The sequence below is a fragment of the Lissotriton helveticus genome, chromosome 7, assembly GCF_964261635.1.
Source record: "Lissotriton helveticus chromosome 7, aLisHel1.1, whole genome shotgun sequence".
Taxonomy (NCBI): Eukaryota; Metazoa; Chordata; class Amphibia; order Caudata; family Salamandridae; genus Lissotriton; species Lissotriton helveticus.
Window position 1 is genome coordinate 1,457,795,094 of NC_136068.1, and position 16,173 is coordinate 1,457,811,266.

The 16,173-nt window shown below is 47.9% G+C and overlaps 1 protein-coding gene across 3 annotated transcripts in view; it reads right to left on the bottom strand.

The window, feature by feature from the left end:
- LOC144770363 (uncharacterized) overlaps positions 1–16,173 on the bottom strand; it is a 918,549-nt gene that overhangs the window by 887,112 nt on the left and 15,264 nt on the right. For all 3 annotated transcript variants that reach the window (XM_078654830.1, XM_078654829.1, XM_078654828.1), the window contains exon 2: positions 12,265–12,519. In XM_078654830.1, the coding sequence (XP_078510956.1) occupies positions 12,265–12,464 (200 nt within the window). In that variant the 5' untranslated portion in view covers positions 12,465–12,519. The remainder of the gene's footprint in view (positions 1–12,264; positions 12,520–16,173) is intronic.

Below are 16,173 nucleotides of genomic sequence, written 5' to 3' on the forward strand. Positions count from 1 at the left end.
AATACATTTTGTGTATCTGTTCATGTTGCTTTACTGTGCATACTTTGAAACCCGGAGAACCAGGTTTGAGCAAATCACTTAATATTCCTACCCCTAAAAAAAAAAAAAAAAAAAAAAAAAAAAAAAATCTTTCCTAGAGTAATGTAACTGGTGTTTATGTAAAGGCCTCCACTACCCTTGCGCCTAAGTTCGTGGTACAAAAAAATGCACACCAAAAACACGCTTTCTTGAGACACTGCCAGTAACATGTTGCTCATCCCAGAGGCGTTTTTCCGGTCACCTAATGCTATTGTTTAGGCATATGATCCTTTCACCTCAAATGGAGTGCATGCTTTCAACACATGGCAACTTTTACACCACTCTTGACCCGTATGATGAATGTTCTGCTTTGAGCAACTACTGTTATGCATTTTGTAGATTTACCTAGAATGTTTTGCACTCTAAGAAAAATGAAGGTGCTACTAGTAAGGTCATATTTTTTACACTGATGCACGTTCTATTGACCCCCGCACAGCTCTCTAAACTTCTAAATTATGCATAAAAGTGAAGAAAACAGATTGTTTGCTGGCTCCACAAACACTGGAATAAGTACTAATGGCATTGTAAACCTATGTAAATATTAGGTTGCTTTTGTTTGGGGATAGAGCTACGTCATATGTAGGCTATCTGGTGTTAGGTTTAAACCTATAATAACTGATAAAACCCCACCAAAAGGAAAATAGCCATCACAGGTGTAAACATATAAACACTGAAAAAACACCTTTGCAACCACAAACTAAGTGCCATTCAAAGAAAGGAAAAGATGAGTGAAAGAGACATTATTCTGCTTGAGTTTTACTGTTTAAGATGTCACTGGAACATTGTCTCTTCTTCCTTCTGCTTTTTCAGTTTTGTGGTGTTTTGCCTAAAGATGCAGTGTTTAGAAGCATGCTTTAGGTCTTATTTAGTTATTTTATAAAATGTAGAGAATCTGGAAATATGAAAATCATATTTGATATTTTGGCTACATTTGATTTCACTGATAGGTAAAATGGCTGGTTTCATAAGAATCTTTCCTAATATGTACCATCACATTTGCCCACAGAGAATGGGTAAAATCCTTTGATACATCAGCACCCTTTTCTAGTGAGTTAGTATTGGTTGCAAGTGAATTGCCAAACACCCTAAGCTTTAAACATTTAATGCAAGATATAGTAACAGGTATGTAGGAAGGTAGATCCCCGACTATGGTTGCCCCCAACTTTTTGCCTGGTGTTTTGCTGGTTTTCTGACTTAGTTGACCTGGGGCCCTGCTATTCAGGACCCCAGGCCTACTGCTCTCTCTGTAAAATGGATTCCATGTACCTTAGTTACATATCTAAATTGGATACTGAGTCACCTTATCAGTCCCTGTAGAGTGTACCTTAGGTACCCAGGGCATAGGTGTACCCAGGGCCTACCAAGGGCTGCAGCATGTATTATGCCACCCCTGGCTGGCCATCCAAATCTGACACAACTGGCTGCTTGACAGCTGGGGCAAGGTGGTGTAATCACCCTTTGCTTTAGATATAGTATACCTATATCTAACCCTAAAATGGACACACAGATCTATCAGTCACTCCTATGGCAGGCCTTGACAATCCTGAAGGCAGAGTGCTTGGAATCGTGTGAGATAGTGCTCTGGCATGAGCTGAGCCTGTCTGCGGCTCTCGGGATCCATCCCTTAGCCGTTTCCATGATATCGCATACCATATACTCTTAAGTGCATTATAATCCTCGCTGTTATATGCCAACTCTGGTATCGCTTTATCAAAACATGTCGAGTAAGGTGTCATACGAATTGGAATACTAACCCCTCGCCAATTCTGGCGACGGGGTTAGCATTCCACCCTTCTAGAGGGACACGACATGTATGTAACCTGTAACCCCGGTTAAAGTCAGACAGAGCCTTAGCATCCACAAAATGGATGCTGCCACAAGACACAAGTCTGCCCTCCTGCTGCTGGGAGTCCTCCCAGAGCAGGAGGCAAGGACAAAGGGTTTCCTGCCAGGGGCGGTGCCAGCACCGTCCCAGACAGGGTTTTGTGTATTCCAGGTAGGCAGGGCTACAGAGGAAGGTGACTGCAAGTGGCACCCCGGTGCTCACTGTGCATAGGCCGGCTGAAACCAGTTCCAGGGGCACTCCAGCCCCTGGCCTGGGGAAAGCCCGCCAAAGAAGAGGGGTGTAACCACCCCCCTCCTGGTCCCACCCATAGGGCAGGACTTAGTCGCGTGCCAACCCCCTTTTCCCAGATAAAGGTAGGAGCAGGCCCCCTTCCAAATTAGATCATCTTTGGAATCAAGACACGACTTTCTACGCAAGGACATCAAGATTTCTTCTTCAAGATTCTCCCTTGTGGCTAAGGAGTAGTCACACTGCATCCGCAGGCACCATCTTAAGAACAATGCGGTCTGCTGCAAGTCCTTCCTCCGGAATCCGACTGCCCAGCTCGACGAGAACCGGCTTCCCTGGCACCTCTGACCTCTACCCACCTCTACAGCCAAGCTGAGAACCGTGGGTGCGACGAGACCTCGAGGGACCGGCCATCTTCAAGACTGCACGACTTCTTTCCAGCACGACCGCCGAGGGATCCTCTGGTGAGTGCTTTGGGGACCGAGAAGCCCCGACCCTGAGCAGCTCCAGCACCGAAGTCCAGCCTCCCAGCATCTCCACGATCTACGTGGGGCCCTTCTGCTTTTTGCTGCTCACCGCGTTGTTTGGGCTACTAGCCCGCTGGCTTGTGGCCTTCCTGACGACGCCCGACGACATCACTGCTGCTGGTCTGGTTGCTCCAGACTGGCCCTTGCTCCCTTCCAAAAGAGGAGCACCCCGGACCCTCCTGGTCCACTCCAGACGCCATTTTAGGTCCACCGCGTGGGCTTGAATTTGCCAAGACTTGTTGCCCCAATCCTGGGTCCAGCGACGTCGAGAGCATCATCCATCGTGGGACAGCTCGTACCTCCATCCTGGTCGCCGACAACGCCTCCTGGTCCGTGAGACTACAGAGCCCAGCAGCGCCCACTCACCTGACTGCGGTGACTTTGCCCGGTGCCATCCTGGTGCCCACTTAATCACTGGCTAGTGATTCAAGAACTTGGTCCCCTCTGCTTTCAGGTTTCTTCTTCCCTGATCCAGGCTTGGATCTCTTCGAACTTTTCTTCACTGGCCGCCTGCCAGCAACTTCTTCTTCAGGCTCCTGGTTCGTCAACGAGGAATCCCGACGTCTTTTCAGACCTATGCAGCCGCAGCCCCTGGGCTAGGTAACTTCGGCATTTCGGTGCCCCAGCATAGCCTCACTATCCAAGGGTCCAGATCCACTGTCGTTTTCGACCTACCTAGTCGGGTTCACCCGAGAACAGTAACTTTGTGAGTTCTAGCTTCCATAGGCTTTTTCCCGCCTTACGCGTGAGAGTTCCCACTCTGCACGTGGTGTCCCTAGGCCTCCTGCTCCTAACCTGAGTGTTTAGTATTGTAGGCCTAGCGTTTCTAAAGCCTCTGAGAATTGTTACTTACCTGCTAGTAATTCGCATTCCACTTTTAGAGTATATGGTTTTTCGTGCCCCTCGGGCATTTGTGTAAATTGTGCGACTTAAAGTATTTTTATAAGAGTTTTTTTGTGTGCTTAGCTCCCTGTCTCATAAAGAGCCAGGGTAGTCTTGCTATAAATAAATACACTGTTTATTTTCATAACTTGTGTGGTGTCCTTTCACTGGGTGTTCAAGGGGTAATGTGATGGTAAAACAGCTGGCTTAACACGCCCTCTAGAGTCTTAGCCTTAGACTGCTCGTATCCATGCTACTAGGATAGCTGGTCTATAAGGTTGACTTACAACCAATCAATAAGGGTTGTTTGGACTGATATATAGTGATCACTAGAATAGTGAACACTGCACATCAGGCCAACTTCTCACAAGGTATTTGTGAAAAAAATGTTGTCACCAAGCATCTAAGATAGTGGTGAAAACATGACACCAGACTTTTGGTAAACATGCCCCCAGTGCCAGATCTCTTTTCCTAAAACTGTAAATTGTTCCCTCAATTGGCAAAACCTTTGGGATCCTCTGTAAGTCCCTGTTAAGGGGTAACCTTGGTGCCTAGGGAAAGGAACCTAAAGCAGGTCCCCAAGAGATGCAGCATGTATAGTGCCACGCTAAGGGATCCTTCAGTACCAGCATGCGAACCATGGTGCAGAGAAAATTGAAAACATGACATGGCACACCTCCTATGTGGCATGCCTGCAGACACTGTATTCAGTGTACATAAGTCACCCCTACAGCAAGCCTTACAGCCCTAAGGCAGGGTGAACTATACTAGATGTGCGGAGATATCTGCATGAGCAGATATGCCCCTGTGATGTCCAAGTTGATTCTTAGATATCACAAGTGAACAGGGAATTGAAACCAGAGATGTTTGGTATCAAACATATCGTATTGATGAACCCGCACTGATTCAAGTGATTGATTTATTAATACATGCACCAAGAGAGCACCTTGTAGGTGCCCCCTGAAAACCTATAGACTACTAGTGTGCTGTCTGACTGGTGTAGACCAGCCTGCCACCAGAGAACAGTTTGACTCGCTGCAGTCGCCCATGCTCAATAAGGGCAGAAACAATGCCCTCTCTTTTCGGAGGGGTCGTCACCTCTTTCAAGCAGGATGGGGAAGTGATCAGCATGTCAAGGTAGGAGGCTTCAAAGGCCTCTGCTGCCTTGGATAATACGGCCCAAGGCTTTACTTAAAAAGAGGAAATGCCACCGCCGTCCATTTGGCACCAGAAAAGGCTGGAAAATTAGTGGCACCGTGTTCAGACCGACCACAAGTCAAGAACTGAGCTTCCGACAGGTTTGGAGAGCTCGCCGGTCCCCCAAGGAGGCTCGCAATAGGGACTTACAGTTATAGGTACGATTGACCTGCTAATGACCATAAGAAGAGTGGCAAGTCAATGACCCACTTACTGGAGTTGCAAAATTCTGCAACTAGATTCACTCATAGTTCCTGAAGAAAGACACCCGGCCGGGCCCCAATGTGGCTGAAACATGTCGACTGCACACATGGACTAATCAGAGTGTAAGATTAGTAACTGGATCTACATATGCACCACCTTGTTTTTACTTTTCCACATCTCCAGACAATTAAAGACTTTTCTTACATGGCGATGTAGGGAATTTTAACTCACTTCACTGTAGCACTTTCTCATCTCTGATCACTACTGTATTACCATTGCCAGGTGGAGGATAGCTTACCTACAACAAAACCCAATGATGATGCGGTCATGTTACAAATAGGCTGAGAATCCAGATATACCGCCGACCACCTGTGTACGTGAATGAGTTTTTTTTCTCAAGAAGGGCCATCACACCTGACCCTGGTTACACAGGTATAATTGATCCATCCCCTTTTGATTATTGAGGAAAATGAGTTGGACAGGAGGAGTGTTCCCTTCTCAGGCTAGTTAAACCCTTAAGATGAGCTGCCTGAGGTGGAAACGACTTTTCGTTTTGGCGAAGTTAGGCTCTCAGGGCCAGGATTATGCCTCAGCCCAGGTGTTGACGAACCGGCTGCACCCCCTTGTTCCCAAGACCCTTGCGACTTGAGCCCCCGGACTTGTCCCCAAGACCCCTCTGCAGCCTGTTTTTAGGTGGCCCTCCTTTCCACTGGCATAGTGCGTCTAGCTACCAACTTGACCAGCACCTCACCACCTGGATGCCCCAGGGCATGTAACAAGTAACTGCTGGTAAAACTTTGGAACTTGGCCCCCTATGATGCTATGTCGCGCCGAAGGTGCGCCAAAGCTAAGCCCGTCTACGCCCGTCCGCGCCAGACCCCCGCCCAGCGCCAGACCCCCGCCGTATCCAGCCCACTAGAGTCACATATGATGCCGCAACTCTCCTCGCCCTCAACCCCGGACGCGCACCACAATGCTGCAAAGCCACCCCAGGACGTACCCATGGCCCATTCGCCTGCCTCTCCTGCAAGTACAACTGCTTCAGGACCCTCACCAAATCCACTCCCTCCACACACAGCCCCGACTAACCGCCTGAAGTGCATCCTACTCAACACCCGCTCGGTCCACAGACACGCAACGGAACTCTGGGACCTACTCGACTCTGCGTCACCGGACATCGCCTTCCTTACAGAAACATGGATGAACACATCAGCACCCGACATCCCATAGCCATACCGGACGCTTACAAGATTACCCGTAAAGACCGGACCAATCAAACAGGAGGAGGCATCGCCATCATCCATAAGAACACCATCAAAATCACGACCAGCTCTGATGATAATCTTGCAACCGCTGAACATCTCCACTTTCAGATCCACACCGACCCTAGGACCACACTTAGAGGCACCCTCATCTACAGACCTCCAGGTACCCGCAGTCAATTCAGCGATGACATCACCGACTTCGTCAGCCCACATGCCCTCGCCTCCGAGAACTACATTCTTTTAGGAGACTTCAACTACCACCTAGAAAACAAACACGACAGCAACACCACCACCCTTCTGGACAACCTGGCCAATCTCGGACTCAAACAACTTGTTGACACCCCCACCCACGTAGCCGGACTCACGCTCGACCCTATCTTCACCTCCAGCAATCACATCTCCTTCGATCGCACCACAGCTCTCCACTGGACGGATCACAGCTGTGTTCATTTCAGCTACAAAACCACCCTGACCCACAACCGCCCACAACCTATTCCTCGGAGAAACTGGAACAAAATCACCTCCGACCAACTCCTCACATCACTCAACCAAAACCCTCCCACCCTCTCATTGGACCCAAACCAAGCAGCCACCAATCTCAAGCAATGGATCACCCACAGTGCTAACGAATTAGCACCCCTGAAAAAACACCACATCAAATCAGCCAGCAAAAAGGCCCCCTGGTTCAATGATGACCTTAAAAAATCCAAGAAGCTATGCCGCACCCTGGAGTAAACATGGAGAAAAAACCCAACCACCGACAACATGTCCACCTTCAAGGCAGCCACCCGCAAACACCACCAACTAATTTGATCCGCCAAGAAATCAGCATTCAAGGATCGTCTCGACAACACTACTCACAACAGCAAGGAACTTTTCAACATCGTCAAAGAATTCACCAACCCCACCGCAGCATCTAATGACATCACTCCCTCCCAAGACCTCTGCGATGCGTTATCCTCCTTCTTCTACAACAAAATTGCCGACATCCACAACAGCTTCGAGAATACCCCCAGCGTTCAACCCTCCCCACCCACCTCAGATCCTACTACGCCAACCAACAACCTTACCGCCTGGAACCCAATCGCCACTGAAGATACCATCCGCCTAATGAACTCCATCCACTCTGGCTCGCCAACTGACCCCTGCCCCCACCACATCTTCATCAAAGCGGACTCCATCATCGCACCCCATCTCCGTGATGTCATCAACTGCTCGTTCAACTCTGCCACCTTTCCAGAAAGCTGGAAACACGCCGAACTCAGCGCCCTTCTGAAGAAACCCACAGCAGACCCCTCTGAACTTAAAAACTACCGACCCATATCCCTCCTCCCATTCCCGGCTAAGTCATCGAGAAAGCCGTCAACAACCAGCTCACCGCCTTCCTTGAATCCAACAACTCCCTTGATCCATCTCAATCCGGGTTTCGAGCCAAACACAGCACCGAAACCGCCCTCATTGCAGCGACTGACGACATCCGAACACTACTGGACAACGGTGAAACAGTGGCCCTCATTTTACTCGACCTCTCCGCCGCTTTCGACACAGTCTGCCACAGCACCCTTATACAACGCCTCAGCAACATCGGAATACAAGGAAAAGCCCTGGACTGGATGACCTCATTCCTCGCTGGGAGAACTCAAAGAGTCCGACTTCCCCCATTCAACTCTGAAGCCACTGAAGTCATCTGTGGCGTACCACAAGGTTCTTCACTTAGTCCCACCCTCTTCAACGTTTACATGAGTCCACTCGCCTCCATCGCGCGTCGACACAACCTTAACATCATCTCTTACGCCGACGACACCCAGTTGATCCTTTCCCTCACCAAGGACCCTAACACCGCCAAAACCAATCTTCACGAAGGCATGAAAGAAGTAGCCGATTGGATGAAACACAGCCGCCTAAAACTCAACAAAACGGAGGTGCTCATCCTGGGATCCTCCCCCTCTGCCTGGGACAACTTTTGGTGGCCTTCCGCTCTGGGCACAGCACCCACACCCAACCTTGGCTTCATCCTAGACTCCTCTCTCTCGATGTCCAGACAAGTCAACGCAGTCTCATCCTCCTGCTTCAACGTACTTCGGATCCTCAAAAAGATCTTCTGTTGGATCCCCCTCGAGACAAGAAAGACTGTCACCCACGCGCTGGTCACAAGTCGACTGAACTATGGTAACACACTATATGCCGGAATCACAGCAAAATTACAGAAAAAACTACAACGCATCCAAAACGCATCAGCGAGACTCATATTATACATCCCCCGCCAAGATCACATCACCGGACACCTAAAAGACCTCCACTGGCTCCCCGTCAACAAAAGAATTACATTCCGCCTTCTCACCCACGCACACAAGGCCCTCTACAATCTAGGACCCGAATGCCTCAACACTCGACTGTCCTTCCACAATCCCACCGGCCAACTAAGATCGTCCAATCAAGCCCTCGCCGCTGTCCCGCGCATCCGAAAATCCACCATGGGTGGCAGATCCTTCTCCTTCCTTGCTGCCAAGACCTGGAACTCACTCCCCACTCACCTCCGCCTTACTCAGAACCACATCTCCTTCAGAAAAGAACTGAAAACCTGGATATTCGACAAATAATGAACCCCTTACCCAAGCGCCTTGAGACCCTCTGGGTGAGCAGTGCGCTATACAAATATCCGAACTTGAACTTATGTCCCGAAGGAGACCCCCCAGTATGAGGGGGGGGGGGGGGGGAGAAATGAGTTACCAGCTGCCAAAATAAACCGTTGAATGTAACCAGCATGAGTTGAGTCCTGTTTTGTGGAGTAACAGGATGTAGAAAATATATATATATATATATATATATATATATATATATGTTTCCAACAAAGTTAGCTGCCGTCGGGGGCCCCGACCCATGCAGGGCGTTTATGGCTAACAACGGGAGACAGCGCTTCCCGCCCTTAACATCCAACAAACAAATACGCCATAACACTGGTTCTGGAAACAACTGGCTTTATTGAAATTAGCGCAGGCTGTAGCGAAGGTGGAGCACCTGACGCGTTTCAGCGAATAGCTTTCCTCAGAGGTACACCACGTGTGCAATGTCCCAGAATTCGTTGGTAAGTACCTGCCGGACTGCCACCATACTACAAGTCCCATGATGCATCAGCAGTTGGTGTGGAGTACTCTTATGCAGTCCAAAATGATGTTAGATTCCACACCAAAATCCGACTTGTTGTTAAAGGTGAGTATGGTTGCTGGCAATCTCTGGTGCACACACAAGCGCAGCAGTAGCGAAATACCAAATGACGCCGGATCCAAGACCTGTTCCACGGAGGAGTCATCCCTCTCGTTTCACTCCCTTTCTCATCACCACCGCAAAAATCGCCGGTACATCCTCGGGCTCACGGTGGGTCAAGCGGGTCATGCCCCCCATTTTAATGTTTCCAACAAAGTTCGCTGCCGTCGGGGGCCCCCGACCCATGCAGGGCGTTTATGGCTAACAACGTATATATATATATATATATATATATATATATATATATATAAATATAAAACACCCGGGAAATTCTTTTTTTTATTTGAAAGTATTGTACAAATAAAACCCCATGCATTATTCTGAAAGCAGTCTTTTGATGTACCCCATTTTAGAAGCAGGAAATCCCATTTCTAAGATGTTTTTATTGCTCTGCCGCGGTTGTGCCTCCGTGTGAGAGGGCGGAAATTTTTATTTGGGAGGGCGAAGCAATACATGTAAGCAACATATGCTTTTTCTCCCTTAGGGAAGAATTGCTGAATAAAGACGCATTTAATTGAACTGTTTACCTACCTGTGAAAATTCATACTTAACAAAATACTTACCTAATAATTGTTTTTCAAAATTGGTCTCGGATTTACTAGCGTGTCATGTACTGCTTCTGTGAATACAACAAATGTATATATATATATATATATATATATATATATATATATATATATATATATATATATATATTCAGCTTCCTACACCCGGCAATGGAACTGTAGGATATTTCCAGAAAACAGATCAATGTGGACAACAAATCGCTTCTCCATTAAAGCTTTACAAATGTAAGTGAAGTACATCAGAAAATGTTGTACCCATCGTAGTAAAATCTCAATTTGAAGCAATTTTTTGGGGCCATGAGGTAGCTGAAGGTGACTATGCTTATTGTATGTGACTGACCTGGATTTATGGAATTATTTTCACTGCAATTTTATTTACCCTCCTTGCCCTCAAAACATGTGTAATGACCATTTTGAGGTCTCATAGGCACAACTAAAGTCATTGGCAGAGCATCTGATAGGAAGTAAAGTTTGATGCCGGGACACTCTATAAGGAGAATTCTGCATTTCCATTAACACTTTTACTCTCTGTAATGCAGACACTTTTGTTCACAAGCCGACTGGGAGAACCTAGTACATTTCTTCATTTTTCAACAAAACATTGCTCCTTTCATCAAACTCATTTTGTATAGGTTTAGAAAAACAAGCATCTCTCTCCCAACTCTTCTAGGGGATTATTTACACATCTGTGCTCCCCAGCTTCCAGTGACACTCATTACTTGTGAGAGAATCTTTGAAAATGCTAGCTGTCTGTGTGAAAGAAATGCATGGGAAAGTTGCGAGCATGTGATAAAGGAGAAAAGTGATGAGGTGTCTAAGTAAGTTTTGAGAAGAAAATGAAAAGTTACAAGGGAAGCCTATATGTTTTAAGAGTGGATATGTTGGACATACATCCTATTAGCTTTGAATTTAACCTGAAAATCTATTTGCAGGAAGTATGGATATATGGAGCATTATGCACAGATGTGCAGAAAAAGAAAAGTTGAGCATACTGAAGAGATCTGTGATGAGAATAAGAGAACGATGATTCTGCAAATTAAAGTGTTGTAATGTTGATAAGTTGCCTAATGAAACTCTAGAGTGTCAGTTAATTCTTGACAAAGACATTATTAGTTTTAGCTGACTTGGGTCATTAGCTACGTTACGGAGTAATTTTTATCCCTGGGGAAATAAGTTTTATTAGCAGATGATGGTGTCAGGCGAGGACACATTTCAAATTCTTTTTGTGGAGAGATCATAAACCTTTGAGTTTTGTCCTTTTATAGGCTTAAGAAGGGCAACACGGACTCTCGGTGGGTGGCAGGTTTGCGGGAGTTTAACTTGCTGATTATTTGCCTGAGCTGAGAAACAGGGCAACTATTTGTGGTACATGCCCAGTGTTAGGGAGTGTGATGCCTTGAAGGTTCCTGAATCATTGGGGATATGGATTTGGGAGGAGGCAATTTGTCAAGGTTAGTGGAATTTGGTCACAAATAATAATGAATTGCTTACAGAGGTTAGCGAGTATGTTGTAGATGGTGGCCCACTAAAACCTGTGTAAAGAAGGTATCGGCATTTAGAGAGATGAGTTTAATGGTAGATTGAAGATGATGAGGGGATGAACGTGATTCCCTCAAAGGAATTGAGAGGTAAACTGACGTGGCCCACGGAGGTCAACTGGCCAGGACTTTGAAGAAGGGGGAGAGCTAGAGAGATATACTGGTGTCCTGGTATGGACTATTGTGTAGAATAAGTGGTGCGGAAATGTTTCCACTGTACGGCCAGTGTTAATTCCAGACCATTAATAAAGCACCTTTGTTGTCTGCGAGCATTTTAGAGAGCTGATGGTCAGAGCTCATACTTGACATAATAGCTCATCTAAGTAGGTATTGTTCAAATGTGTCAGTGCTAAGAACACAAGGTTAGTGACTGAATTTAACTCTGTCACATGTAATTCACCTTTTCAATGGGTGAGAGAAAGGAATCATCCACAGAATCATTAGAAGTGAACTCTACAAATGATTAACAACATTATAACTATATATGATATTGACACAATCTTAAAGAGAGGGGGTGCTAACAAGTCACATAATTCTAACATCAAGCTGCTCAAAGTAAGATCACAACATAGAGTTGATCACAACAGACTGTGATGCTAATGACCACTTAAAACACAACAGCCAGGATATAACCACACCATCTGCAAACAGATGGGAAGGATAGCTTACCTCAAAGGACAATTGCCACATTCCAAGTCCACACTGCTGTACTTCAAGGCTTGAGCCACCTCCCGGCTCACTCCATCATCATTGAGCAGAACGCAGCGTCGGACGGTGAACACTACCTTTCGCACCTCACACCATGCATCAAGAAAGGTGCGGAAATCTTGCCAGCTGAAGAACTCATTCTTTCCGAGCCGGTCCTCCATTTGCCAGCCTGCAGTCTTGGATGATTACTTTCTCCTTCGCACACAAAAAAGTGTGCTATCAGAAAAGAGAATATAGGTGCCAAAAGAAAGGTATTGTTTAAAAAAAATGCGCAAAAATACATCACTAATACAGTCAACAAGGCTGTTATATTTTTATTCCAAACATTTGTATTGTGTTTTTTTGCACTTAAACAGATATGGTTTATACACAGTGTGTACATCGTATACAAAGACACTGGAAGTAACAAAAGATACATTTTCCCCAAAGGCATGGTAAAACAGAACTCACTACAGTAGATGTCAACTTGGCTATAAAGGGATCAAGAAAGCTTGAAGCAAACATCTAGGATGCACAGACATACAGCTTTAATAATTGGCTAACATGTGGATTACATTGAGCGGAGGGGTGATTTTATTTAATATACGGTATGGGGTTTTGTATATGAAGCTTAATGAGTCAGAGCCTAGCTGATATAGCAAGTATACAAGGAGCCATTTTACCACCTAATAGTCTGAAAATAACTTCTTGGGACGTGAATGGCTTAAGGGTAAGCTCTAGGCGAAGGAGGATTTTGAATTCCTTAGACTTTCTAATAGTGACGTTATTCTACTGCAGGAGACCCATTTACGCCGTGAAGAATGGGTGGGAATCCTAGAGAGGAATAGATGGATTTTCCACCTGGTGTGTACAAACCAGGCCTGTAACGTGGAGGGAGTGGCAGTTTTATACAAAACAAAAAAAAACATCGGCCCAGGTTAAGTTGGAGGGTTCTAAGACGGATGCTAGGGGTAGATGGGAAATAAGCTAGGTTAAAATCCATAATATAGGATATGCTTTTGTGGCCTATTCTGGCCCAAACATTGATGACCCGCTCAGAGAATGATATCAACAACAGCTTGAAACAAAATATATCATTCTGGGAGGGGATTTTAATACTTTACTAGATCAACCAGTTTGGGATAAATCTACCCCTAGACCAGCAGCAAACTCCCCCAAAATGAGAGATTTTGTTCACTATCTGATCGCCTTGGTGTACATTGGGAGAATGAAAGAGGGGCAGGAGATAGGGTACACTTTTCAAAATAAACAAGCATTGCAAATGCAATAGGTCTCGCATTAGAAAAGTTGGAGTTATTGGTCTTGTAAATGACATTTTATTTATTTGTTAGTTTTTAAAATTGCTAAATTGATGGCTTTGTCATTTACAATGCCAATAGTTATAACTTTCGCGAATGTGACACCTATAGCATTTGGAATGCAACATGCTTTGTATTTACGTGACTTAGATGGCAGCTCTGGTCGTTAGGCCACATCTCTAGAGAGCAGGAGAGTGCAGCAGGGGAGAGAAGCACAGCAATGCAATAGGTCTTGCATTAGGAAAGTTTGAGCTATTGGTATTGTAAAGGACACATTTTTTATTTATGTGCTTGTTTTGAAAATAGCGAAATTAATAGCTTTGTTATTTACAATGCCAATAGTTTTATCTTTCGCAAATGTGACACCTATTGTAACACAATATGTGTTGTGAGGGTGAGGGGTTGAGGGTGAGGGGTTGAGGGTGAGTGAGGGTGAGTGAGGGTGAGGGTGAGTGAGGGTGAGTGAGGGTGAGTGAGGGTGAGGGTGAGTGAGGGTGAGTGAGGGTGAGTGAGGGTGAGTGAGGGTGAGTGAGGGTGAGTGAGGGTGAGTGAGGGTGAGGGTGAGTGAGGGTGAGTGAGGGTGAGTGAGGGTGTGTGAGGGTGAGGGTGGGTGAGGGTGGGTGAGGGTGAGTGAGGGTGAGTGAGGGTGAGTGAGGGTGAGTGAGGGTGTGTGAGGGTGAGTGAGGGTGAGTGAGGGTGAGTGAGGGTGAGTGAGGGTGAGTGAGGGTGAGTGAGGGTGAGTGAGGGTGAGTGAGGGTGAGTGAGGGTGAGTGAGGGTGAGTGAGGGTGAGTGAGGGTGAGTGAGGGTGAGTGAGGGTGAGTGAGGGTGAGTGAGGGTGAGTGAGGGTGAGGGTGAGGGTGAGTGAGGGTGAGTGAGGGTGAGTGAGGGTGAGGGTGAGGGTGAGTGAGGGTGAGTGAGGGTGAGTGAGGGTGAGTGAGGGTGAGTGAGGGTGAGTGAGGGTGAGTGAGGGTGAGTGAGGGTGAGGGTGAGGGTGAGGGTGAGTGAGGGTGAGTGAGGGTGAGTGAGGGTGAGTGAGGGTGAGTGAGGGTGAGTGAGGGTGAGTGAGGGTGAGGGTGAGGGTGAGGGTGAGTGAGGGTGAGGGTGAGGGTGAGTGAGGGTGAGTGAGGGTGAGTGAGGGTGAGTGAGGGTGAGTGAGGGTGAGTGAGGGTGAGTGAGGGTGAGTGAGGGTGAGTGAGGGTGAGTGAGGGTGAGTGAGGGTGAGTGAGGGTGAGTGAGGGTGAGTGAGGGTGAGTGAGGGTGAGTGAGGGTGAGTGAGGGTGAGTGAGGGTGAGTGAGGGTGAGTGAGGGTGAGTGAGGGTGAGTGAGGGTGGGTGAGGGTGAGTGAGGGTGAGTGAGGGTGAGTGAGGGTGAGTGAGGGTGAGTGAGGGTGAGTGAGGGTGAGTGAGGGTGAGTGAGGGTGAGTGAGGGTGAGTGAGGGTGAGTGAGGGTGAGGGGTTGAGGGTGAGTGAGGGTGAGTGAGGGTGAGTGAGGGTGAGTGAGGGTGAGGGTGAGTGAGGGTGAGTGAGGGTGAGGGTGAGTGAGGGTGAGGGTGAGTGAGGGTGAGTGAGGGTGAGGGTGAGTGAGGGTGAGGGTGAGTGAGGGTGAGGGTGAGTGAGGGTGAGTGAGGGTGAGTGAGGGTGAGTGAGGGTGAGTGAGGGTGAGTGAGGGTGAGGGTGAGGGTGAGGGTGAGTGAGGGTGAGTGAGGGTGAGGGTGAGGGTGAGTGAGGGTGAGTGAGGGTGAGTGAGGGTGAGTGAGGGTGAGTGAGGGTGAGTGAGGGTGAGTGAGGGTGAGTGAGGGTGAGTGAGGGTGAGTGAGGGTGAGTGAGGGTGAGTGAGGGTGAGTGAGGGTGAGGGGTTGAGGGTGAGTGAGGGTGAGTGAGGGTGAGTGAGGGTGAGTGAGGGTGAGTGAGGGTGAGGGTGAGTGAGGGTGAGTGAGGGTGAGTGAGGGTGAGTGAGGGTGAGTGAGGGTGAGTGAGGGTGAGGGTGAGTGAGGGTGAGTGAGGGTGAGTGAGGGTGTGTGAGGGTGAGGGTGGGTGAGGGTGGGTGAGGGTGAGTGAGGGTGAGTGAGGGTGTGTGAGGGTGAGTGAGGGTGAGTGAGGGTGAGTGAGGGTGAGTGAGGGTGAGTGAGGGTGAGTGAGGGTGAGTGAGGGTGAGGGTGAGGGTGAGTGAGGGTGAGTGAGGGTGAGTGAGGGTGAGTGAGGGTGAGTGAGGGTGAGTGAGGGTGAGTGAGGGTGAGTGAGGGTGAGTGAGGGAGGGTGAGGGTGAGTGAGGGTGAGTGAGGGTGAGTGAGGGTGAGTGAGGGTGAGTGAGGGTGAGTGAGGGTGAGTGAGGGTGAGGGTGAGGGTGAGTGAGGGTGAGTGAGGGTGAGGGTGAGGGTGAGTGAGGGTGAGTGAGGGTGAGTGAGGGTGAGTGAGGGTGAGTGAGGGTGAGTGAGGGTGAGTGAGGGTGAGTGAGGGTGAGTGAGGGTGAGTGAGGGTGAGTGAGGGTGAGTGAGGGTGAGTGAGGGTGAGTGAGGGTGAGTGAGTGAGGGTGAGTGAGGGTGAGTGAGGGTGAGTGAGGGTGAGTGAGGGT